General features: G+C 58.2%; 1 protein-coding gene across 8 annotated transcripts; it reads right to left on the reverse strand.

The window, feature by feature from the left end:
* Positions 1 to 485: 485 nt before the first annotated feature.
* GPIHBP1 (glycosylphosphatidylinositol anchored high density lipoprotein binding protein 1) lies at positions 486 to 6,737 on the reverse strand. Of its 8 annotated transcripts, none has more exons than XM_030920494.1 (8): positions 6,710 to 6,737; positions 5,957 to 6,179; positions 4,807 to 5,295; positions 4,210 to 4,308; positions 3,893 to 3,949; positions 3,639 to 3,767; positions 2,518 to 2,631; positions 486 to 2,385 (listed from the first exon to the last, which is right to left on the reverse strand). In XM_030920494.1, the coding sequence occupies exons 4-8, from the start codon at positions 4,259 to 4,261 to the stop codon at positions 2,126 to 2,128; spliced, it is 612 nt and encodes a 203-aa protein (XP_030776354.1). In that variant the 5' UTR covers positions 4,262 to 4,308; positions 4,807 to 5,295; positions 5,957 to 6,179; positions 6,710 to 6,737; the 3' UTR covers positions 486 to 2,125. The 8 variants fall into 8 exon arrangements, 7 of the variants coding, with proteins under 7 accessions (XP_030776354.1, XP_030776352.1, XP_030776355.1 ...); XM_030920492.1 differs by lacking the exons at positions 5,957 to 6,179; positions 6,710 to 6,737 and having other exon boundaries at positions 486 to 746; positions 1,701 to 1,750; positions 2,306 to 2,385; positions 4,807 to 5,002; XR_750370.2 differs by lacking the exons at positions 5,957 to 6,179; positions 6,710 to 6,737 and having other exon boundaries at positions 486 to 746; positions 1,701 to 2,385; positions 4,807 to 4,988.
* Positions 6,738 to 22,591: the final 15,854 nt, after the last annotated feature.

A 22,591-nucleotide genomic window follows, 5' to 3' on the forward strand; every position in this document is an offset into this window, starting at 1 on the left:
GGGGGTGGTGTTGGTGGTGGTGTTAGGGGTGGTGTTTGGGTGGTATTGAATGTGGTGGTGGTGGGGGTGGTGTTGCAGGTGGTGCTAGGGGTGCTGTTAGATCTTTAGATCATGAGGGTCTGGGGCTGGCTCAGGTGAAGAGTGGGGTCATGAGAAGTGTCCTGATGACCACAACTCCCATTTACTGAGCACTTGCTCTCTGCCAGGCACGGGGCTGTAAGCCCTGACACATGGCATTCCAGCACTCTGGAGAATCCTCACTGTAGCCCACAAGGAGGGCTCTCCTAGGATTCCTGCTGAACAGAGCCAAGTGGGAGGTGAAGGCGTTCCCAGGGTTGTGGAGTTGGGGAGGGCTGAGCCTTAGATTCGAAGCAGGCAGCCTGACCCCTGCACTATGCTCCAGTGGGCTGTAGGCATGAGTGTTTGTGTGCACACGTGTGCATGTGTGAGTGTGAAAATGCAAGTTAACAGACGGCCCAAATAACTAGCTTCAACACAGCAGACATTTATTTCCCTCCCAGGTAAGGGCACCCCGAGGTAGGCAGTGCCTTCTGTCAGCAGCAAGCCAGGCCCCTCTCATCGTGTTGCCCTGCCGTGCTCAGTGCTGCCTCATGGTGCAAAGTGGTTGCTGAGCTCCAGTCATCACTTCAGCCAGCAGGAAGGAGGAAGGGGAAGGAGAAAGACGTGACCTCACCGTCTAGGGCATTTACCTTCTGACCCCCAGCTAGGCATTGTGGGTTTTATTACTAAGGAAAAGGAGAGAACAGTTAGCGGAGGCCTCCCACTGCCCGCCGGGATGAGCTTGGCAGGCAGGACAGGACTCTGGGCTTCCCAGTTCATGGAGTGTTGAACTGGCGGGATTAGGGGTTCTTTAAGTATCACTCTGTACTTCTCAGAAGGGGAAACTGATATCCAAGTCAGTGGCTGAGCTGTGGCCCAGGCTGGGCCTCTGCCTGCTGTCCCAGAGCTCTGTCCTGGCACCAGCTGCTGGTGAAGGCAGGGCTTAGAGCAGTCACCAGCCCTGCCAGAGGACCCTGGGGACCCCTCCCCATAATGGGCTGCCCACCTTCCCTCTGTTACCCAGTCCTGCTTCCTCTGCAGGAAGCTGAAGGCCCATTTTGCCCCCTCCCTAGCACAGGGTAGCCTATCTGACACCTCCAGACTCCTCCATGACACCCACCAGGCTGAGGGCCTGGGGGGCTGGAGTCTAGAGGGCAGGCAAGGATGAGGCTGGAAAAATTTCATCTACTCCTCTCCTTTCATCAACTTCACTCCTCCACTGCTCTAGGCTGCTCTAGCCTCTGCCAGAGCAGAGACAGCTATTCCCAGCCTCACGTGCTGTCCTAAGCCCAGTAGGTACTGACCCTTGATGGTCACTTCAAGGTGACAGGCACCCACTCAGCATCCAGCCCTTCCCCATCCAAGGCTGCAAGGTAACTTTCCAAGCCAGGGTCTCCCATGGCGGTGCTCACACCATAGCCAGACAGGCCCCGCTGGCCCCATCCTCTCCATACTTGGTGCCTGTCCCCCCAGCCCCACCCTGCTCCTCTGCATGTGGCCTCACCCCGACCCGCCTCCCTGTGCCCTCTCATCCTCAGCCCGCTTCCCCCACTATCCCGCCTCCCCCAGGCCCATCTTTTCTAGGGGTGACTATAGCATCCCTCCAAGGCCTCTTCCCTCCAGACAGCCGGGAGGCTGACCTGGGGAAGGGCAGGGCGGGCCGGTGTGACCGCTGCAGATGGAGGAATTCCTGTGGCAGAAGTTAAGGGTGAGGATTGGGTGTGGGGGCCCCCAGGCATGTGGTGGGTGTCATCTCTGCCTGGCTGTGCTGGTGGGGATCCCCAGCCCCCATGAGGGTTGCAGGTCCTGGGGCGTGGTGGCCAAGGTCTGGACCCAGCACCCACGTGCTGCAGTCCTGCCACTCACAGGCAGTGGGGAGAGGAAACCAAGGGGAAAGCTGGGAACTGAGGAAGCAACTGGGCCGGTGGGCCTGTGCTGGCTGGATCGCCCAAGACACTCCAAATTCATTCTCCAAAGCTGGTGCAGGGGCAGGAGGGGAAGGTACCAGACAGAGTGCTGGCAGGGCGGGGGGGTGAGTCGGGTGGGGATGGGGAGGGGCCGTGGGTCAGGCTCTCCCGACCCATGTTGCTCCAAGGCCAGCGAGGAGGTTGAGCAGGAGGGCTGTGCCCGCAGTTTCGCAGCTGCCCCGGGGGCCACCTGCCCCCTTGCCTGGTGGGTCCTGGACTCGGGAGCTCTGCCAGGGTGGGACATTGCACAGGCTGAACTGGCAGCAGGTTGTGGTCACCTGGGTCCCCTCGACCGTCTTGGTGATGGGCTGGCAGCTGTCTGTACACCACGCAGAGTGGGTGGTCAGGAGGCCTGACTCTGGGGAGGGGAGTGGGGAACAGATGCTGAGGATGGGCGGGGCCTCCGAGGTGGCTCTGCAGGGCTCTGTTCAGGGCCCCTGGCTTTCCCGCCACCCGGGGGTGCGTGTGCTGCGGCCCCACGCCCACTTACCGGTGTTCCCGTGGGCAATGAGGGTTGTGCAGGCCTGGCCATGTGAGCAGCTCTGCGTCAGGTTGCAGCGCTCGTCCCTGGACAGGGACTGGCAGGCATAGCACCACAGCAGCACTGTGGACAAGGCAGGCTCAGGCCCAGGCCAGGTCCACGTCCCTGTCCACCTCCCCGTTCTCAGCTGTGCTCCCAAAGCCTAGGCTGGTGAGCCTCCAGCACCCACTGCTCAGACGGGCGGGCCACCCCTGACTCAGCCCTGTAAGCCGTGCTGTGTGCGTGAGTCTGTGTGTTTAGGGGCAAGGGATTGCGGCCCAGGCAGGGTGAACTTCCCATCATCGCTCACACCTCCTGCGACCGTGCTGCCCAGGCTCCTGCTGTGGGCACGGAAACCTGGAGGCGAGTCTGACTCAGTCCTGCCTCTGGGAGCACCGGGCCTCGCAGAGGAGGGCCTCACAGGGGACACCTTGTGGGTGTGTGGGGCAGGGCTTGTGTTGAGGGCAGGCCTGGGGGCCCTGGGATTGGGGGTGGTCTGTGTGTTGCGGGCACGCTGGAGGCCCTGGCTAGGGAGCAGCCGGCTCGCAGGTTGGATGCGGCGATTTGCTCTGCTTTGTTCTGGGGATGGGAGAGAGCAGAGGGTGGCCCAGCGTGTAGGGGTGTGTCGGACAGGGAGGGTGGGCTCTTATTAGCCCCACTCTGCTCTGCTCTGAGCGCTTCCCTGGCTCCCTTGCCTGCAGCAGCCAATCCATCTCTCCCCTGCACAGGACCGGCCCACCCTGCTGCTCTCTCTGCCCCACAAAACTGAACCCTACCCTGGGGCCTCTGTGCTTGCTGTCTCCACCCTGGGCCCCCACTGAGCCCTTCTCTGCCTGGTGAACTCCTGTTTAATCTCTACATCCTGGCACCACTGACCCTCCCAGCTGGTGGCTTCTTCCCCTGTTCCCTACTCTGGAAGGCAACTGAGTGTCATGGTGAGTGGAAGAAGTGAGGGGTACACTGAGTGTCCCCCACTCTGCTGGAGGCAAGCTCACAGCGGGACTGTGGCCTGCTGGCTTCCATCACACAGCCCCGCCCAGAGTGCTCCAGGCAGAGCAGGCAGCGGGGCCCTGGGGTTGAGGCGGCCGTACCTCTGCCCCTGCCACCAGAGAGCCTGTTGGTCTCCTCCTCTTCCACCTCATCCTCATCTTCCTCATCGTAGTCATCTGGCCTGTGGTCCTCGTCCTCGTCCTCTTCCTCCTGCTGTGCCTGCCCTCTTCCTGGCCGTGCAGGGATGCTTGTAAGCCTCAGCTACCCGGGTATGGAGGACACCTGCTCTGGGCAAGCATTGCGCCCCCAACTCCTTGGCCCTCCCCCGCCACCCTCAGGCCCCAGGGCAGCCTACCTGGTGTGGCCTCCAGCCCCTGCACACCCTGCTCACTGTCCTGCAGCCGAGTGTGCCCTGGCACAGTAGTTACAACAGCAGCTGCTGTGGGCTGGCCCTCTATGGTAGCCCCTCCCCGCACCCCACATAAACAGGAGCACAGATGTTTGGGGACTCTCGGGGTCCCAGACCAGCTTCCATCCACACCGCTCTGGGCTGGGGACTCCAGCCTCATCCCCTCCTTCTTCCTAAGCCCCTGCTGGGGTTCCCTGGAGGTCCCTGTGCTCCAGGACTGCACTCGCTGCCCCCTCACCGCAGGGTTACCCTTTGCCCCGCACCTGGCTGTCCGCACAGCAAAAGGGCAAGCAGGAGAGCCCTGAGGACCTTCATCTCGCCGATGCTGCTGTGTCCCTGACTCCTTGAGCAGCACTCTGGAGCTGCAATAAGTGGGATGAAGGGCATTGCCGTGGGCTTCCCAGTGGCCCCCACCAGCTCCAGTCTCAAACAATGGGCCTCACACGGGTCCCCAGCTCCAGGCGCCAGGCCAGGGACTGTTGTTTCCCTCCAGGACCTCTGGGGCTGGAGGGGAAGGAGAAGTCATTGTGGTTGGCCTTGGAGCGTCCTGTGCACCCGTGCCGGCGGTTGGAAGGCGGTGCTGGCCACAGGAGCTGCTGGCCCTGGCCTGCCTTGCTGCTCAGTGTGCCTCAGCCCTGTAGTGCAGGGCAGGGAGCCTCGCCTCGGATTGGGCCATGCCTGACACCCCCTAACCCCATGTCTGGGCTCCATAGTCACAGGAGCCTGGGGTCACAGACCCTCTTATTTGCTGATCACTGGCCAAGCATCTTCATTCCAGAGTCAGCATCACACCCAGGCCCCTTTAAAATCATTTAAATAAAAACACAGTCAATGCCCTCAAGCTAAGGCTGCCCGCTCACCTCCTCTGCACCCACACTCAGCAGTGCACTTGCTGGGCCCAAGGCCTCCTTCACTATCACCTTGGGTCTTTGCCCCTGCTGTTCCGTCTGTAGTGCTGTTCCTGCTGGTGTCCGGTGGAGAGCTTTCCGGAGCTGTTGGGGGCCCGACCCTTGGCCTTCTGCTGGGAAAGCCATCAGCCCCCACCTGCCTTCTGGCCTTGTGTGAGAGAGAGGCTGCTCTGGGAGAGGCTTGGAAAGCCCAGGTCGCTCCCTGAGGCTACCCCCTCCTCCCAAGCCCCTGCCCAAGCCCCTGGGGGTGGGATGCAGGGGGCAGAGTCTCCCGAGGGTAGCAGAGGGGTGGGGCAGCGGCAGGGGCTGGATGGGAGTCTGCAGCCAGGGTCAAGCCTGGGCGTCTGTGTGCCTTGGCGCTTGGGCCAGGCCCTTCACCTACTGAGGCCTCAGTTTTCCAAACTGTCAATGGGTGGGGTGGGGCATTTTCTGCCCAGCCACCTGTAACAGAGGTTGAGTTGGTTCTGGAGTGAGCTGCCTGGGTTTAAGACCCGGTTCCTCCTTCCCCTGCCTCTGGGTCTTGGACAAGCTCCTTGGGTTCCCCAGGCCTCAGCTCCCTCATAGGGTGAGGTGACCATCAAGGGTCAGTACCTGCTGGGCTTAGGACAGCGCCCGAGGCTGGGAATACCTGTCTCTGACGTCTCAGCCACTGAGTCAACCATCCCTCCTTAATTCACCTGAACCTGTCATTCTTCTCTATCAGCACCCACCCAGCATGCAGCCCTTCCCCGTCCAAGGCTGCAAAGTCACTTTCCAAGCCAGGGTCTCCCACAGCCGGACACGACCCGCCAACCCCAAACTCTTCATACCTGGTGCTTGTCCCCCAAGCCCTGCCCCTCCCTGCCCCTCCCGGTGTGGCCCCACCCCCACCCGCCTCCCCCACGCCCCGCCTCCCCCTGCCCTGCCTTCCCATCGCCCCGCCTCTCCCACCCCCCACCCCCCCATCACCCCGCCTCCCATTCGCCCCCTCCCCAGCGTCTCACCTCCCTGTCGACCCGCCTCTCCTGTGCCCCGCCTCCTCCTTGCGCTGCCTCCCGTCACCCCTTCACCCCTCCTCCCCCAAGCCCCCCCTACCCGTCGACCCGCTTCCCTGGCGCCCTACCTCCTCCGCGCCCCGCCCTGGCTGCCGCTACAGGCTCTTGAATCTAGTGCTGCAGGAGCTGCTCCTAGGAAGGGCGCTACCGGAGTTCTCTGGGGGGTCTCCACCTTCCGCGGCCCCTCCGCAGGGACCCAGGCCCTTGCACGTGGCCTACCTCTGGGCCCAGCGCCTCTTCAGCCCTGGTGCAAACTGCCCAGCCCAGACCAGTGCTTATTGCGAGAATCACCTAGGGACAATCAGAGCGCATTTGATTCGCAGATTGAGTTAAATTTAGTGCTGGCAGCTGAGAGGCTGTTCCCTCTGTCCCGCCCCAGAAAGGCTAGTGGGTCTGGTCCAGCCCCTACAGAAGGTGCCCCCCGGGATGGCGCGCAGGTGTGAAGGGGCACCCGCAGTGGCAGACACCTGGTTCCCCAGCACTGCCCGCAGTCGCAGGTGGGCGTGGCGGGCTCTGTATGTGAAGCCCACCCCCTCATCCCACCCAGGCACCGCACAGCCTCCCTCAAGCCCCCAGGACAGCGTCATGACCTCTCAGACGCTCCAGGGTGAAAATATGACCCCTAAGACCTTCAGGGCAGTGCTGTGGTCCCCCAGTGCCAGGGCTAAGGGCTGCTGGTCCTGATGGCAGCTGCCATGGGTCATTTTAGAGCCTGCACCTGTGCCCCTGGGCTCGACCGCCTTTCCAGGTCCTGAGCCATGCCCACACCCCAAGGTACCCTTGAAGGGCAGCCCGGTCACCCCAGCTCCCTGCCCATAGACCTCTATGCCTTGGGGCCTGGACCGCCTGCTCTGCTGGCTCATGGGGCTGGCCCTTCTGACACAGCAGCTATCTGGGCCTCCTCCCAGGGTGGGGCCTCCTCCCAGGGTGGGGCCTGCATGAGTCACATGGCTCTTTTTGGCAGCAGCAGCCTTGGGCTCAGAGCTTGGTGCTGGTTGTGGACAGGGACTGCCCAGCCATCCACACTCCCTCCTGCCTGGGTGACATGTGGGGCTTGGCGGGCAGGGTCTGTGCTGGCATCATGCCCAGGTGGGGCCATGGGCTCTGCTGTCCTGGGGGGGCTGTGCGGCTCTGTCCTGGGCCTGCGCTCCTACTCTGTACCCCCTCCCCCGTGTTGACACCAACTGGAGTCAGATCCAGACCTGTGTACTGCTGTCTCCAGGAGGCCACCTTCTGTGAGATTGGGTTTGGAATGAGGGAGGCGTTGGGAGGAGGGCACCTTGGGGCTGGGCCTGAGGGGTGAGCAGAGTTTTTCTATAAGGAAGGGTGGGCAAATGTTTCTGACTGAGGGGCAAGTGTATGGTGTCCATACCGGGAGAGTAGGGCCTTTTGGGGCAGATGCGGGCTGCAGATGTGCTGGCCCTTGCTATAGTTTCCCTGCTCTGAGCTCCTTCCCACCCTCTCTGCAGCCAACCTACGCCTGTCTCACTGAACCCGAGTCTGGCAGAGGAAGGGGCTTGTTTTGAGAGCAGAGTCCAGACTCTCCTCCCCTGGGGTTACTCTCTGCTTATTTTTATTTATTTATTTCTTTTGTTGAGACAGAGTCTTACTCTGTCACCCAGGCTGGAGTGCAATGGCGCGATCTTGGCTCACTGTAACTTCCACGTCCCAGGTTCCAGCGATTCTCCTGCTTCAGCCTCCCGAGTAGCTGGGATTACAGGCTCGCATCACCACACCCAGCTAATGTTTGTATTTTTAGTAGAGACAGGGGTTCACCATGTTGGCCAGGCTGGTCTCGAACTCCTGACCTCAGGTGCTCCACCCACCTCAGCCTCCCAAAGTGCTGGGATTACAGGCGTGAGCCACTGTGCCCGACACTCTCTGATTCTGATGACCCCTCAGTGCCAGGCGGAGCAGGCCGCCCATTATGTGCACTGAGGTACAAGCCCTTGTTCTTTCCCGGAATCCAGCACTCAGAGGCAGCTGTGGGTGGGTGGGCTGGCCAGGGGGAGCAGCTCCCATGGGTCCTGCAGCTCCCAGGCACCCCTAGAACCCAAGAGGCAAACACACCCTGTTCACATGTGGTTCACTCAGGTACCCTCCCTGGCCTCCCAGCTCCCCTCCACGCTGCTCTGCACCTGGAACCCTCTGTGCTCAATTTCCTAGTCGTTAGACACCCTCAGCTCCACCACCATAACGCTGGAGAGTCTCCCTTCCCTTGGTCTTCCAAGGGGGTCCCTTTTGTCCCCCACTTGTGAGGGCGACTGATCTCTGTCTAGGTCCACTTGGCAGAGCTTCAGACGGTTCTTCAAGCTCCCACCCCTACTGCCTCCTGCCGCTGCCCATCTTCAATTTCCAGAGGCAGGGCCCAGGCACCGTCCTCTCCAGAGACCTTTCCCCATGACGGCACTTCTGTACCCACCTCTAGCTCGGTGCCCTCAGAAAGATTCAAGGCTTGGCTTCAACATCCCCCCATGGCCGTACTGGGTCCCCGTCTTGGAAAAATGCAAGAGCAAGGAATACGTTGTTCCTATCATTTATTTTATCCATTTAGGAATCAATTTCCTTCACACTGAGATTGTTAAAAATGTTAAAAACAATGTAGCAATTTCACAATATTAAAAGAGACTAAAAATAACGATGCAGGGATACTTTGCAGCTGTATGACAGTGAAGAAGCTCTTTACATCCTGATCAGAAAACAGGAAGCGGAGGAAGCGGAGGACAGAGTGTCCCAGCACGCTGCTTTCTGCAGGAACAGGAGAAGGCAGGATCTGCGCCCGCTGCTGTGTGTTCATGTGGAGACTGCCCGCTGGGCTCGCCTTCTGTCAAGGTCCACGTTTGGCCACTGATGTGCAGGGCCCTGTCTTCTGCTCAAGCTGACCCCCGCCGGCCCTACCACCCAGCAGAGGCCTGCGAATGAGAGGCCTGGGGCCCTGCAGTCCCTGGAAGGCAGGAAGCTGATGGCTGAGCTCAGGGTGGGATCTGTGTGTGGGTGGGTGAGCGGCAGGCACTCACCCACAGTGGCAGGGAGGGGGTGTGTGGAGGGAGAGCAGCTACCAGAGAAGCCAGACAGGTGTAGCCCAGGGCAGGCAGGAGCCCCTCCCAGGCTATAGCGTGGACCCCCAGCCTTGGGGGTGGCACAGGGCCTCCTGGCAGCCTCTGCACGTCAGGACCACGCCACTGGGATGTGCCGCTCGGACTCCTGGCAGGCAGAACTTACAGTGTCTTCCACAGTGGCCCCACCGGAGGGGCAGGGGAGAAGAGAGGAGGTTAGGCAGGGGAAGTAGGGAGAAGGGGAGGGAGGAGGCCATGGGAGGTGGTCTTGGGTGGGGCCTCCCTCTGCCCACAGGCGGTGATGGGCAGCTGACCACCTGCGCCAAGTGTTGAGGTGGCTCTGGTTACTGTGGGGACGCGGGGCCTCCCGGGCCACCACGATGGCTTCTCATGGTCGATCCTGTGGATCCAACTGAATCTGGGGTGTGAGGTGGGTGAGAAGAGGCGCCAAGCTCGAGGGCCAGGATGCAGAGAGCCTCAGGGTGGGATGCCTATTTGTGCGGGGTTGCCTGGCAAGCCACCTGCTGGAAATGGCAGCTAACCTCAGAGCCTCGGCCTTCCAGGGAGACACGGTGGGTCCCGGACAGCCACACTGCAGAGCCAGCCTGGGGGCCCAGGACAGGAGTGTGCACATCAGCCCTTTGTACCCCCAGCCTGGGAGAGATGCTGCCCCTGTGCCACAGGACACCCCTCCTGACTGCCCACAGCCGTCATCTGATGCCTGTTCTATTCTGGCTTACAATGACCCGGAGGGAATGGGGGTCTGGGAGTCAAAGCCGGGGCTGCTCCACTTGAGGCTTGAACGCTCCTATGTACTGCTCTGTCCTGTGTGCTTTAGGATGGGCCCCCGGAGGGGGAAGTAAGGAGCAGAGGTGAGGGCCCAGCGGGGGTGGCAGGATCACCTGAGCTCCTGCTTGTGAGTGGGCTTGGGTGGAGGGTGGATGGAGAGCCCTAGCCCCCAGCCTCACCCAGCCCTCCAGGAATGGCAGTGGCCACCAGCAGCCTCATGTTCCTCCCCACGGTCGGGCTCAGCCTAAGCCCCTCCCCGACCTGCCCAGCCCCCGCCCCTCTTCTCCAGCCTGACTTAGGAAGCTCTGCGTTTAGCCCCAGATGCAGCCCTCATGTCGCAGCCAGAGTCTGTGGCTGCAGAAGCTCGGGCTGTAAGCCCTTTTTGAGCTCTCACAGCAGTGCGGGGTGGGATCTCACAGGGAGAGGTGCTGGGAGGCAAATCACACAGAGCGGGATGGGGCTTCCGCACCCCTGTGTCCTGGACACACTTCCTGTCAAATCACAGAACAGGATGGGGCTGCCACACCACTGTGTCCTGGACACACTTCCTGTCAAATCACAGAGCGGGATGGGGCTGCCGCACCGCTGTGTCCTGGACACATTTCCTGTCATCTCTGTCCCCATGACAGAGGTTTCACCTTCTCTGCTGTATCAGGCAGGGACCCCAACTGTGGGGAACTGCAGTGGACTCTGGCTAGTTGGAGCAGAAGAGGAGTTTGTTGAAAGGTTCCTCGGAGCTCATAGGTTGAGAGGGAGGGCTTAGGTGCAGAAGACCCTAGGGCCACTCCTATCCCGCCCCCTCCCCAGGTGGCCACCTTTACTGTAAGACTCCATGGATCAGACAACACCTGTTCGTGGTGGGCTGCCCAGCGGCACGGCCTCCTGGAGCCCAGTACCAGGCACAGGCTCACCATCTGGGCCACTAACCAGTCAGAGGCTGTTTTGTGGAAAGAGTCGTGATATGGGTCAAACAGTCCCATCAAAAGACAAGTCCAAGCCCCAGGGGCCATGTAGTAGTCCGTTCTCATGGTGCTAATAAAGACTTACCTGAGACTGGGTAATTTGTAGAGAAAAAGAGGTTTAATGGACTCACAGCTCCGCATGGCCGGGGAGGCCTCATAATCATCGTGGAAGGTGAACGAGGAGCAGAGACACGTCTTACATGGCGGCAGGCAAGAGGGTGTGTGCAGGGGAACTGCCCTCTGTAAAACCATCAGTTCTCCTGAGACTTATTCACTATCACGAGAACGGCACGGGAAAACCTGCCCCCATGATTCAATTCCCTCCCACCGGGTCCCTCCCACGACACACGGGGATTATAGGGGCTGCTGTTGAAGATGAGATTTGGGTGGGGACACAGCCACACCATGTCACCTGAATGCATGAATGTGGCTTTGTTTGGACAAATGGTATTTGCAGATGTAATGGAAAATCTTGGGAAGACATCATCTGGAGTTAGGGTAACAGGCATCCTTACAAAAGAACGCAGGGGAGATGCGAAGTGTGGAGACAGAGGAGACTGGAGTGATGTGGCCACAAGCTCAGGAAGGCGGGAGCTGGAAGAGGCCAGGAGGGACCTTCCCCTAGAGTCTCTGGAGGAAACTGGCCCTGCCAGCTCCTCGACTGCTGCGAAGAGCTCCTTGCTGAGGGGCCATACCTTGCTCAGACCCCGGGGTCGGCTGTGGCTCTCCTCCTGCCAGGGTTGCCACAGGCTCTGTCCAGGACTTGGTCTGCCACAGCTGGGGGACACCATTGGGTCCACTGGACCAGGGCAGGGGCAACGCCATTCCTGCTGCAGCCCTTGAACCACTGCTGACTCTGTGGGGACAGCAGAGCCATCTGCAGGTGTCTTTCCTGCATGAGGAGCTGAGCTCCATCTTGGTGGGAGCACTGGTCCTGCAGTTTTGTGGGCGAAACCCACCCTGGCCCCGACCACTGGGCCCTGGGAATGCACTGAGCGGTGGGTCCCACCTTTCTTCAGCTCCGCTTTTGGAGGTGAGTTTGCACTAGGACATCTGAAGTTTCAGCAGCTTTCGGCTCTCCCAGGGCTCAGGGCTGCTGGTGCCGGGGCCGCGTGAGGCCATGGAGGCTCCTCAGTCTAACTCCCAGGGCTCAGGGCTGCTGGTGCCGGGGCCGCGTGAGGCCATCGAGGCTCCTCGGTCTAAACCGAGGCACAGAGCTGGCCAGAGAAACCCGGCCGCAAGATGGGAAGGGAGTGCTGCACCCCTGGCAGACGAGGGAACCCATTTGTGTGTTTTCTGCTTATTGGCAGGGAGAAAAACATATTTTCCCAATCACTAGCCCTGTGTTCCAAGAGCCAGCGTAGACCTGTGGGTAAATTGCCACCTGAGCATCTGATGGTTTCTGTTTACCACCCACCAGCCGGGTGGTGAGTCGGGAGCGAGGGAATGGGCCCTGTGCCTCTCATGTCCCTGGTTGTGGTGCTGATGGTTGGACCCCCGGGTGTGGCCTCACTAGTGGTCACATCCTGCAGATCCTTCCTCCAAGGTGGGAGAGCCTTTAAGATGAGCCTGCATGCTGCAGGAGTAGCCGTTGCACCTCGGGATTGGGAAAGTCACCAAGGGGGAGGTTCTAGTCCCACTGAGCTTGAGGGCAGAACTGGGCCACAACTCGGTCATCTCACCCTCATATGTCCCCACCACAGTGCAAAATCCCTGGGCAGCCAGGGTGCCCAGAAAAAGCAGTGATGGCCGGGAGCCCTGCCAGACTCCCCCGAGAGATCAGGGCACTTTCCTTTCTCAGTTGCTGGCTCCTCTGACAAATGGTAGCAGCCCCGTGCAGGAGGCTGGGAAGACAGCAGGGCCTGTGAACTGGCCCTGGCCCAAGGACTGCTGCAGAGACGCTGGCTGGGCCTCCGTCCCCAGCCGGGGGGCTTCTGTGCACTGCACCTAGCTTAAGGCCTCTTTCCTTATCAGCTGCGCCTCTCGGCTCCACGTGGCCATTGTGAATTCCAGGTTTTTGTCACCAAGGTAAGCAGATTGTTCGAGCTCCTGCCAGATGCTAGAGCTATCCCTTCAAATATGAAATCTCTGCTGAGGGTGTCCAGACCAACACATTGAGCTCAAACTAAAATGATGCCCTCCCTAGTCCCACTTGTATTCACCAGATGTTCGCTGATGTAAAATAACAAACTCATGGATCTTTTGCCAGGTAGCCTCCTCCTTTCATGTTTGAATATGCTTTGTCCCTTGGGGCATGACGTTCTGACTGTAGCAGGGAGCTGGGAGGGTCGTGGGCACAACCGGCTTCTTCCTGCCCTGTCTCGGAGGTGGAGTGAGTGCAGGGTCCTCAGACAGGGCGGGTGCAGCCTTGTCAGATGCGGAAGCATTGGCTGAAGGCAGGCTGGGGTTCAGGAGACTCCTGGTCCTCCACTCCTCTCCCCCAGCTCCAGGCCAATGCTCTGACTTTCACACTGAGCTCCTGGTGGGGTGGAGCTCGGCTGATCTGAACAGAGCATCCTGGGGGATCCCACTCGGCGTCGGCTCTGGCTCTCTCAGCCGTATCGGCAAGAGCAGAAGGTTCTTTAGCTACAGGACAGGAGTCTCGGCTCTCAGGCTGCACCTTGAACCAGATTTAGGACTTCAGGTTCCTTATTCTCTTTCTTTAAGTTCCCAGTGCTGTTGGGAATGGCTGCCTCATCCATGGGTTTAGGGTCCCACTCAGAGCTCGGCCTTTCTTTCTTGTTTTTTTTTTTTTTTTTTTTTTTTTTTGAGACAGAGTCTCGCTTTGTTGCCCAGGCTGGAGTGCAGTGGCGCGATCTCGGCTCACTGCTAGCTCCAACTCCCAGGTTCACACCATTCTCCTGCCTCAGCCTCCCAAGTAGCTGGGACTACAGGCACCTGCCACCATGCCCAGTTAATTTTTTGTATTTTTAGTAGAGATGGGGTTTCACCATGTTAGCCAGGATGGTCTCGATCTCCTGACCTCGTGATCCGCCCGCCTTGGCCTCCCAAGGTGCTGGGATTATAGGCGTGAGCCACTGCGCCCGGCCAGAGCTTGGCCTTTCATGTCACTCTTGAGCCAGCTTTTTAAGCCCCCATGTCCCACGGGCAGCCACAGTCCCCTCCGCCAGTGCTGGCTGCATTTCCCCGGCCCTTGGCCCCAGCCAGAGCCAGAGGTTGAGGTCGGGAGCCCTCGTGCTCCTGCGAGCATGGCCATGGCCTCCTAGTCGGCTCCTCAGAGTGTCGGGACCCCACCCAAGTGTCTCGAGGGGCCACAGGGGCTGCAGCGGAGGGCACAAGGGCTCGGACTTCCCAAATCTGACTTAAAAAGGACTAGCTGTGCTTTTGTCTATTTATAGGTTGAGCTTTCATGTAAAGTTTTCTTTGAGAAAAGAGTCCTGTGGGTAGCAAAATGTCTGAAATAAGATGGAAGGAAAACTTAAATTGGATAATGATATGGCTTTTTCTCACTAAGCATGTCCCATGTTCCATGTTACTTTTGCTATTGACGATGGAGTGTATTTGGTTGTTTTGGTTTTAGGGTTTCTTAAAGTCTCCCTCTGTCTAAGGCAGTCACCCTAGCCTGCTTTTTGGGATACTGGCCTCTAAGGAGAGCAGTCAGTTCCACATAGATGTTTCCAGGTAGGAACTTGCTGTCCTTGGACTTGCATCTCCAGCCTCTGTATTTCCTGTGTGGCTTGATGAGACTCATGTTCAATTGTCTGGGGAGAATATTTTACAGGAAGGCTTTCTCTTTTTTTTGAGACAGTGTCTTGCCCTCACTCAGATTGGAGTGCAGTGGTGCGATCCCAACTCACTGAAGCCTTTACTTCCCAGGTTTAAGCAGTCCTCCTGCCTCAGCCTCCCAAGTAGCTGGGACCACAGGTGTCACCACCCTGCCCAGCTAATTTTTTGACTTTTTGTAAGGATGGGGTCATGCTATCTTGCCCAGGCTCAGGAGTGCTTTCTGCCTCCCTTTGCACCATGTCATGAGGCATATAAGTTGTGGTTGTCTCTGTCGGAGTGAGCTGGGCTGGGCCAGCAGGTGCAGGTGGTGATGTTGCTCCTGATACTTTTCCATCAACGGATAGGCAATATCTGACCGATCCCAGCGGCTGAGAAGGCCTGTCCCATCATCCCAGCTCAGAGCCACCTGGAAGGGTACTCCCCACCCCTGCAGAGTCTCTGTGAGGTCCCCCGAGCCTGACCTTGAGGCTCAGTGTCTCCCTGGTCCAGTCCTTCCCACCCCTTCCTACACTCCCTGATCCACCTCCAGCACGGGCCTCCCTGTCTCAGGTTCCACTCCTGGGAGACCCAAGCTGCTGTCCCGTGCCCAGGTGATGTAGTTCGGGTTTGTGTCCCTGCCCAGATCTCCTGTTGAATTGTAATCCCCAATGTTGGTGGAGGAGCCTGGTGGGAGGTGACTGGATCACGGAGGCAGAGCTCCTCCCTGCTGTTCCCGTGGTAGTGAGCGAGTGCTCCCCAGAGCTGGTTGTTTGAAAGTGTGTGGCACCTTCCCCTTCGTTCTGTCCTCCTCCTCCTCTCTCTCTTCCTCCCTCTGGCCACGTAAGCTGTGCCTGCTTCCCCTTCGTTCTGTCCTCCTCCTCCTCTCTCTCTTCCTCCCTCTGGCCACGTAAGCTGTGCCTGCTTCCCCTTCGTTCTGTCCTCCTCCTCCTCTCTCTCTTCCTCCCTCTGGCCACGTAAGCTGTGCCTGCTTCCCCTTCGTTCTGTCCTCCTCCTCCTCTCTCTCTTCCTCCCTCTGGCCACGTAAGCTGTGCCTGCTTCCCCTTCACCTTCTGCCATGATCGTAAGTTTCCTGAGGCCTCCCTGGTCCTGCTTCCTGTGCAGTCTGTGGAAATGTGAGTCAATTAAACTTCTTTTCTTTATAAATTACCCAGTCTTGTGGGTTTTTTTTCTTTTTTAAGACAGTTTTACTTTGTTGCCTAGACTGTGGGGTGCAGTGGCATGATCTCAGCTCCCTGCAACCTCTGCCTCCTGTGTTCAAGTGATTCTCGTGCCTCAGCCTCCTGAGTTGCTGGGACTACAGCCGCCCATCACAATGGCTGGCTTTTTTTTTTTTTTTTTTTTTTTGTATGTTTTAGTAGAGACAGGGTTTCACCATGTTGCCCAGGCTGGTCTTGAACTCCTGAGCTCAGGCAGTCTGTCTGCCTCGGCCTCCCAAAGTGCTAGGATTACAGGTGTGAGCCACCATGCCAGCCTCAGGTAATTCTTTATAGCTCTGCACGAATGGATGAATATACCAGGTTTTTCTAACTTCCTTCTAGAGTCATTATGAACTCATGACTCACCTATGTTTAGTATGGTTTAATAAACTGCAGTCATTATTTTTTCTAAGACATTTTATTTATTTAGACAAATAAAAATTGTATATATTGTGTACAAGTGGCTTTGAAATATGTGTACATCGTGGAATGGTAAATTGAGTGAATAAACATATACATTACCTCATATAGTTAGCATTTGAAGCGAGAATATTTACAACTACTCTCAGCAATTTTCAAGAATACGGACTGTTTTTATTAATGGTAGTCACCATGTGGGACAATAGAGCGCTTGAACTTACTATACTGACTTTCGATGCTCAAATGCTCCCATCTGCAATGGGCTGAGTAGTGCCCACAAGGTATGTCTGAGTCCTGGCCCTGGGCACCTGTGACTGAGTTCATTTGGAAAAAGGCCTTTGTGCTTAAGTTAAGGGTCTGGGGGTGAGGTCATCCTAGATTTGGGGTGGTCCTAAATCCAAGGGCAAATGTCGGTAGAAGAGAAAGGACGAAGAGGCCACATGAAGACACAGGAAGGATTGGAGGATGCGGCCATGGCCACAGCGGCCCACTGCCTAAGAGCCACAAGATGCTGGGAGAGGCCAGGAAGGATTTCCCCACAGAGACTTTTGGTTGTTTGAAGCTGGGCATTGGTGATAACGTTTGTGATAATCGGTTACAGCAGCGGCAGGAAACAAATGCAGGGTGACACTCACTATGAGAGGAGGGAGGCAGGGACCTGGGAGGGCTCCTGCACTTCCCCGCCCTGGATAGGCACCAGAGTGCTGTCCCACTCACATCCAGACCTGGTGAGGAGGTGGCGGCCCAGGGACAGCCGCAGGTGGCAGGTGTGACAGGGAGAGGAGAACAGCCACACTGCCAGCCTCCCAGGAGGGTTTTCTTACCTCCTTACAGAAACATTTCCAAAATAAGGGGTGCACTGCCCCCAAGCTGGAGAGGAGCAGAGCTGGGCTGGGTGGGGGAGGAAGGGGAGAGGCTCACCCAGGCCCATCAGGACCTGCACAGGGATGGAGGGCTCCATGCTTGGGGGCTGGCCACACATCCCCTTCATGCAGGGCATCCCCCAAGGCCAAGGCCTGAATACATCTGTTCTGCAGCAGCCAGTACAGCCTCCAGTTCTGCACATGCCTCGTCATCAACCGTAACTAGGAAGCCAGTGGGAGAGGGTCGGGTGGCTCCAGACCCCTGCCAGCCCCGGCACTACCACCTCCTCCCTCAGCCACACTCAAAGGCTCAGGATGCACCTCCCCCACTGGGCCCACCTTTCTGTGCCTTCCCACCCCCCAGGAGAAGCTGCAGGGCTGGGGTCCACACCCTACCCTCCTGCCCCGGGCAGCTGTGGAGCTTAGGGAAGACAGCCCTCCCCTTCTCCTCTGCTCTCCTCCCCCAGTGCCAGGGACCTGGCACCAGGACGAGGGTTATGAGGCCTGAGGCCCCCACTGAAGGGGTGTGCCTAGCGTGGGCAGACAGTGGACAGGTGAGGGTGCCCGCTCCCCGAGGCAGCTGGCCAGTGATATCGTCCCTGTGGGGCCTGAGATGCCTGGAGACCCTCAGCAGACACCGACAAACACCCGGGGCCAAACATGCGGCACCCAGCAGAGACGGGGAGAGGCGGCACCTGTGGGGAGAGTCCACGGGGGTGGGGGTGGGGGTGGGGGTGGGAATGGGGAGAGCCCACGGGGGTGTAGGGTTGGATGGGAGTGGGGAGAGCCCATGGCGGGGAGGGGTGGGAGTGGTGAGAGCCCACGGGGGTGGGGGGTGGGGGTGGGAGTGGGGAGAGCCCATGGGGGGAGGGGTGGCAGTGGTGAGAGCCCACGGGGGTGGGGGGGTGGGGGTGGGAGTGGTGAGAGCCCACGGGGGTGGGGGGTGGGGGTGGGAGTGGGGAGAACCCATGGGGGGAGTGGTGGGAGTGGTGAGAGCCCATGGGGGTGGGGGGTGGGGGTGGGAGTGGGGAGAACCCATGGGGGGAGGGGTGGGAGTGGTGAGAGCCCATGGGGGTGGGGGGTGGGAGTGGGGAGAGCCCAGGGGGTGGGGGGTGGGGGTGGGAGTGGGGAGAACCCATGGGGGGAGTGGTGGGAGTGGTGAGAGCCCATGGGGGTGGGGGGTGGGAGTGGGGAGAGCCCATGGCGGGGAGGGGTGGGAGTGGGGAGAGCCCAGGGGGTGGGGGGTGGGGGTGGGAGTGGGGAGAACTCATGGGGGGAGGGGTGGGAGTGGTGAGAGCCCATGGGGTGGGGTGGGGGTGGGAGTGGGGAGAGCCCACGGGGGTGTGGGGTTGGATGGGAGTGGGGAGAGCCCATGGAGGGGAGGGGTGGGGTGGGAGTGGGGAGAACCCACGGGGGTAGGGGGTGGTGGTGGGAGTGGGGAGAGCCCATGGGGGTGGGTGTGGGGAGGAGTCCTCGGCTGAGGTTGTGGGGAGAGCCCAGAGGAATGGGGATGGCCTGAGGGTGGTCCTAGCCCGAGGGTCACATCTTAGCCCATTTGGGTGCTATAACAAAACCCCCCTAGACTGAGGAATTTATAGACAGCAGATATTTAGTACTCATGGTTCTGGAGGCCAGAAAATCCAAGATCACGGCACTGGAAGTTCAAGAGCAAAAGGCCCGGCAGCTGCAGTGTCTGGTGAGGGCCTGTTCCTGATTGACTGATGGGCTGTTTCTGATTGACTGATGCACTGTTCCTGATTGATGCACTGTTCCTGATTGACCGATGGGCTGTTTCTGATTGACCAATGGGCTGTTCCTGATTGACCGATGGGCTGTTTCTGATTGACTGATGGGCTGTTCCTGATTGACTGATGGGCTGTTCCTGATTGACTGATGCACTGTTCCTGATTGACCGATGGGCTGTTTCTGATTGACTGATGGGCTGTTCCTGATTGACTGATGTCCTGATCCCATGGTGGGGCAGAACCTTCCTGGCTAACCACCTCCTGAAGGCCCACTCTTGATACTTTCACACTGGGGATTAAGTTTCAACTTGAATTTTGGGTGGGAACCAATTTTCATACCACAGCAGGGAGAGGCAGGAAGGCAGGGCTCGACTTCTGGAGAGGAGACCAGGCCAGGCCCAGCCACCTGTGGGAGCCATCAGGGCTCCAGGAGGCCTGTCTGTCTCTCCTCCTCCCCAGGGCCACCACCTGGTCCCAGCCTAACAGCCTCTCACCTGGACCTCGGCCAGGGTGCTCCTCCCCGCGCTGGGCTCCTGTCCACCCCCACCCATTCTCCTGCAGCAGTGGAATGGCCTCAGCAGCTGTGCGGGTGGCCTGGCCACTTCCCTGTTTAAACCCTTTGGGGGCTTCCCACTGTGTTCTCAAAGCCCACAGTCCTTCATGGCCCCGCCCCAGCCCCGCCCTCCTTGCAGGTCTCCAGCTCAGGCCCCCTTCCTGCCCCAGGGTCCTTGCTGCTCCATGCGGCCGGACTGTCTCCCCTCTATCTGCACCTGGCCCACTCCCACCCATCCTGAGCGCCCGCCTTAGCTGAGGATTTCCTAGGAAAGCCATCCTGCCCTGCACCCCGGGCTTTCTGCTCACAGCACCTGTGCTGTCTCCAGAGCAGCCACGCCAGTGTGGGGAAGCAGTGAGTGGCATGGGCGCTTAGTGCCGGCTCTGGAGTCCTGGGGTCCCAGGCTGGGTCTGAATCTGCCCGGGGGGCTTGGCAGCTGGTGCTGTCTGCCTTCGTTCACCCTGAGTGGAGGCAGGGGTGAGCCTGAGCGTATCTCCAGGCACCACAGCCAATGTGCCTGAGCATGGGTGCAGGGGATGTCCTGGGGTTCATAATTTTGGGGGTTTGATAAACATTAAACCCATGTTTGAACATTTACACCAACAGCACTGGGTTATGTACAGTGACCCTCCACTCGCTGCCCCCAGCGGTTCTGTCACATCAGCACAGTCACAAGGTCTCCCACACAGAGGGGCATCCAGGACCCCCTCCCCAAACCTCTTCCTGGTGCCCAACAGAAGCCCAGTGGGCCGAGTGTCCTCCTGAGACTTGGAACAGCAAGATTCCCTGCAGGACAGAGGACGTGGACTTCAGCAAGCTGGGCCACTTGAGGCCTGGGGGCTTGGGGTCCTGGCTCTGGGGTCGAATTGGGGGGATCTCATCTGTCCATCCCCCCATGACCCAGCCTACCCCCTCTCCTCCACTCTGTACCAGAGACCACATCTCTCATCTTAGAGCCACCCTCCACCTCACGCCACCCTCGAAGCCGCCTCGTCTCCCACCTTCCCTCACCGCAGGCAGCCCCTCTCCCCAAAGGGCTCACTTCCCTGCCAACCCAGTGCCCACCGGCCTGCATCCTCCATCTCCCATTCACTCTGTGAATAGCTTCCGAGGGTCTCCTCTTGGCCAGCACTGCAGCTGGGCGAAGGGTGGAGTGGGGCTGAGGTGTCATTACTGAAGACCCAGGTCAGGTGCTACCTCCAGTAGGATAGGCTTCTGGGCGGATCCCGAGGAACCGCTCCGTTCCCTTGGGGAGCCCTTAACACCGTATCTCTTGTCATCCTCTCTCCTCCCAGCATCTCCACCCCCTCTTCATTTCTCTGTCCCCAGTTTTCAGCTCAGGGTCCAGCACAGCAGGTGACAGAGACTATTTGTGGGTGTACCTACCACCATCTTCCCAAACTACACCTGGGCTTCAGGGTTCAGAGCTCCCCTGAATGCAGTCTTCGTCCAGGGCCAGAATCTCAGGTTTTGGGGTCGCCTATGGGACATCAGTGCTTCCCAAACACAGGTCTGTCCCAGGCCCAGAAAAGGAAGAATTAGTGGTGCATTGGCTCTGGGATGGGGCTCCACCCTCCACGGGGCTCCCACCCGGGCCCTGTGGGGATCTGACAAGTGTCAGGGAGGGTGGGTCCCTCGGCCTCATCTTTCTCTCCAGGCCCTCACATGGCTACTCATGGGTGTCCCCCACTCCCATGTTCTCATTAGGGTATCTGTTCTCATGTATGCACTCAGGTGGCATTGCCTGTTTTCAGCCCGGGGCATCTGAGACCACTTCCCTGTGGACAGTATGGCCAGGCACATGCCCTCCTGCATCAGAGCCGGAAAAGCTGAACCCTGAGAGGAAAGACGGACGGGGACACCCTGCGGAGGACTGGAGTCCCAGACAGATGATGGTGCAACACAGCCAGACCCCAGCCAGGGCTGACACTGTGACACACATACACACACGCAAACACACACAGAAACATACACGCAAACACAGAAACATGCACAGAAACACACATATGCAAACAAACATACATGCACACACATACAGAAACACACTCAAACACACACAGAAACACACACACAAGCAAACATACACAGAAACACACACAGAAACACACACACAAACACAGAAACACACATGCAAACATACATGCACACTCGCACACAGAAACACACATGCAAACATACATGCACACTCACACAGAAACACATGCAAACACATGCACACTCACACACAGAAACACACATGCAAACACATGCACACTCACACACAGAAACACACATGCAAACATACATGCACACTCACACACAGAAACACACATGCAAACATACATGCACACTCACACACAGAAACACACATGCAAACATACATGCACACTCACACACAGAAACACACATGCAAACATACATGCACACACACACAGAAACACACATGCAAACATACATGCACACTCACACACACACAGAAACACACATGCAAACATACATGCACACTCAAACACAGAAACACACACAAGCAAACATATACTCACACAGAAACACACACACACACAAACACAGAAACACACATGCAAACATACATGCACACTCACACACACACACAGAAACACACATGCAAACATACATGCACACTCAAACACACACAGAAACACACACAAACACAGAAACACACATGCAAACATACATGCACACTCACACACAGAAACATGCAAACATACATGCACACTCACACACAGAAACACACATGCAAACATACATGCACACTCACACACAGAAACACACATGCAAACATACATGCACACTCACACACAGAAACACACACACAAGCAAACAAACATACTCACACAGAAACACACACAGAAACACACAAACACAGAAACACACATGCAAACATACATGCACACACACACAGAAACACATGCAAACATACATGCACACTCAGACACACACAGAAACACACACACAAACATACACTCACACAGAAACACACACACAAGCAAACACACTCACAAACACCGAAACACACACATGCAAACAAACATACACAGAAACACACACAAACACAGAAACACACATGCAAACATACATGCACACTCAAACACACACAGAAACACACACACAAGCAAACATACACTCACAAACGCCGAAACACACACATGCAAACAAACATACACAGAAACACACACGCAAACATATACGCACACACACACACGTGCATGCACACACACATACACACAAACATACATGCACACACAAGCAGCTTAGGATTTTGTGGTTTGATGTCTGCGCTATGTGAAACTCCTTGCCAGGGGGTGACTAGTGGGCAGTGGGAGGGCACAGACCAGCTGGGACCCCTGGGTTGGCCCTTCAGTGCCCACTGCA

This window comes from Rhinopithecus roxellana, chromosome 17 (assembly GCF_007565055.1).
Source record: "Rhinopithecus roxellana isolate Shanxi Qingling chromosome 17, ASM756505v1, whole genome shotgun sequence".
Lineage (NCBI taxonomy): Eukaryota > Metazoa > Chordata > Mammalia > Primates > Cercopithecidae > Rhinopithecus > Rhinopithecus roxellana.

Excerpts from the sequence above, each read along its gene's own strand:
- GPIHBP1 (XM_030920495.1), bottom strand. The coding sequence starts at position 4,261 with ATGAAGGTCCTCAGGGCTCTCCTGCTTGCCCTTTTGCTGTGCGGACAG. Across the intron at positions 3,950-4,209 it reads TTTGCTGTGCGGACAGCCAG|GGCACACTCGGCTGCAGGAC; the intron begins GTGCGGGGCAAA and ends CTACTGTGCCAG. Across the intron at positions 2,632-3,638 it reads CTCTGGTGGCAGGGGCAGAG|TGCTGCTGTGGTGCTATGCC; the intron begins GTACGGCCGCCT and ends CCTTGTCCACAG.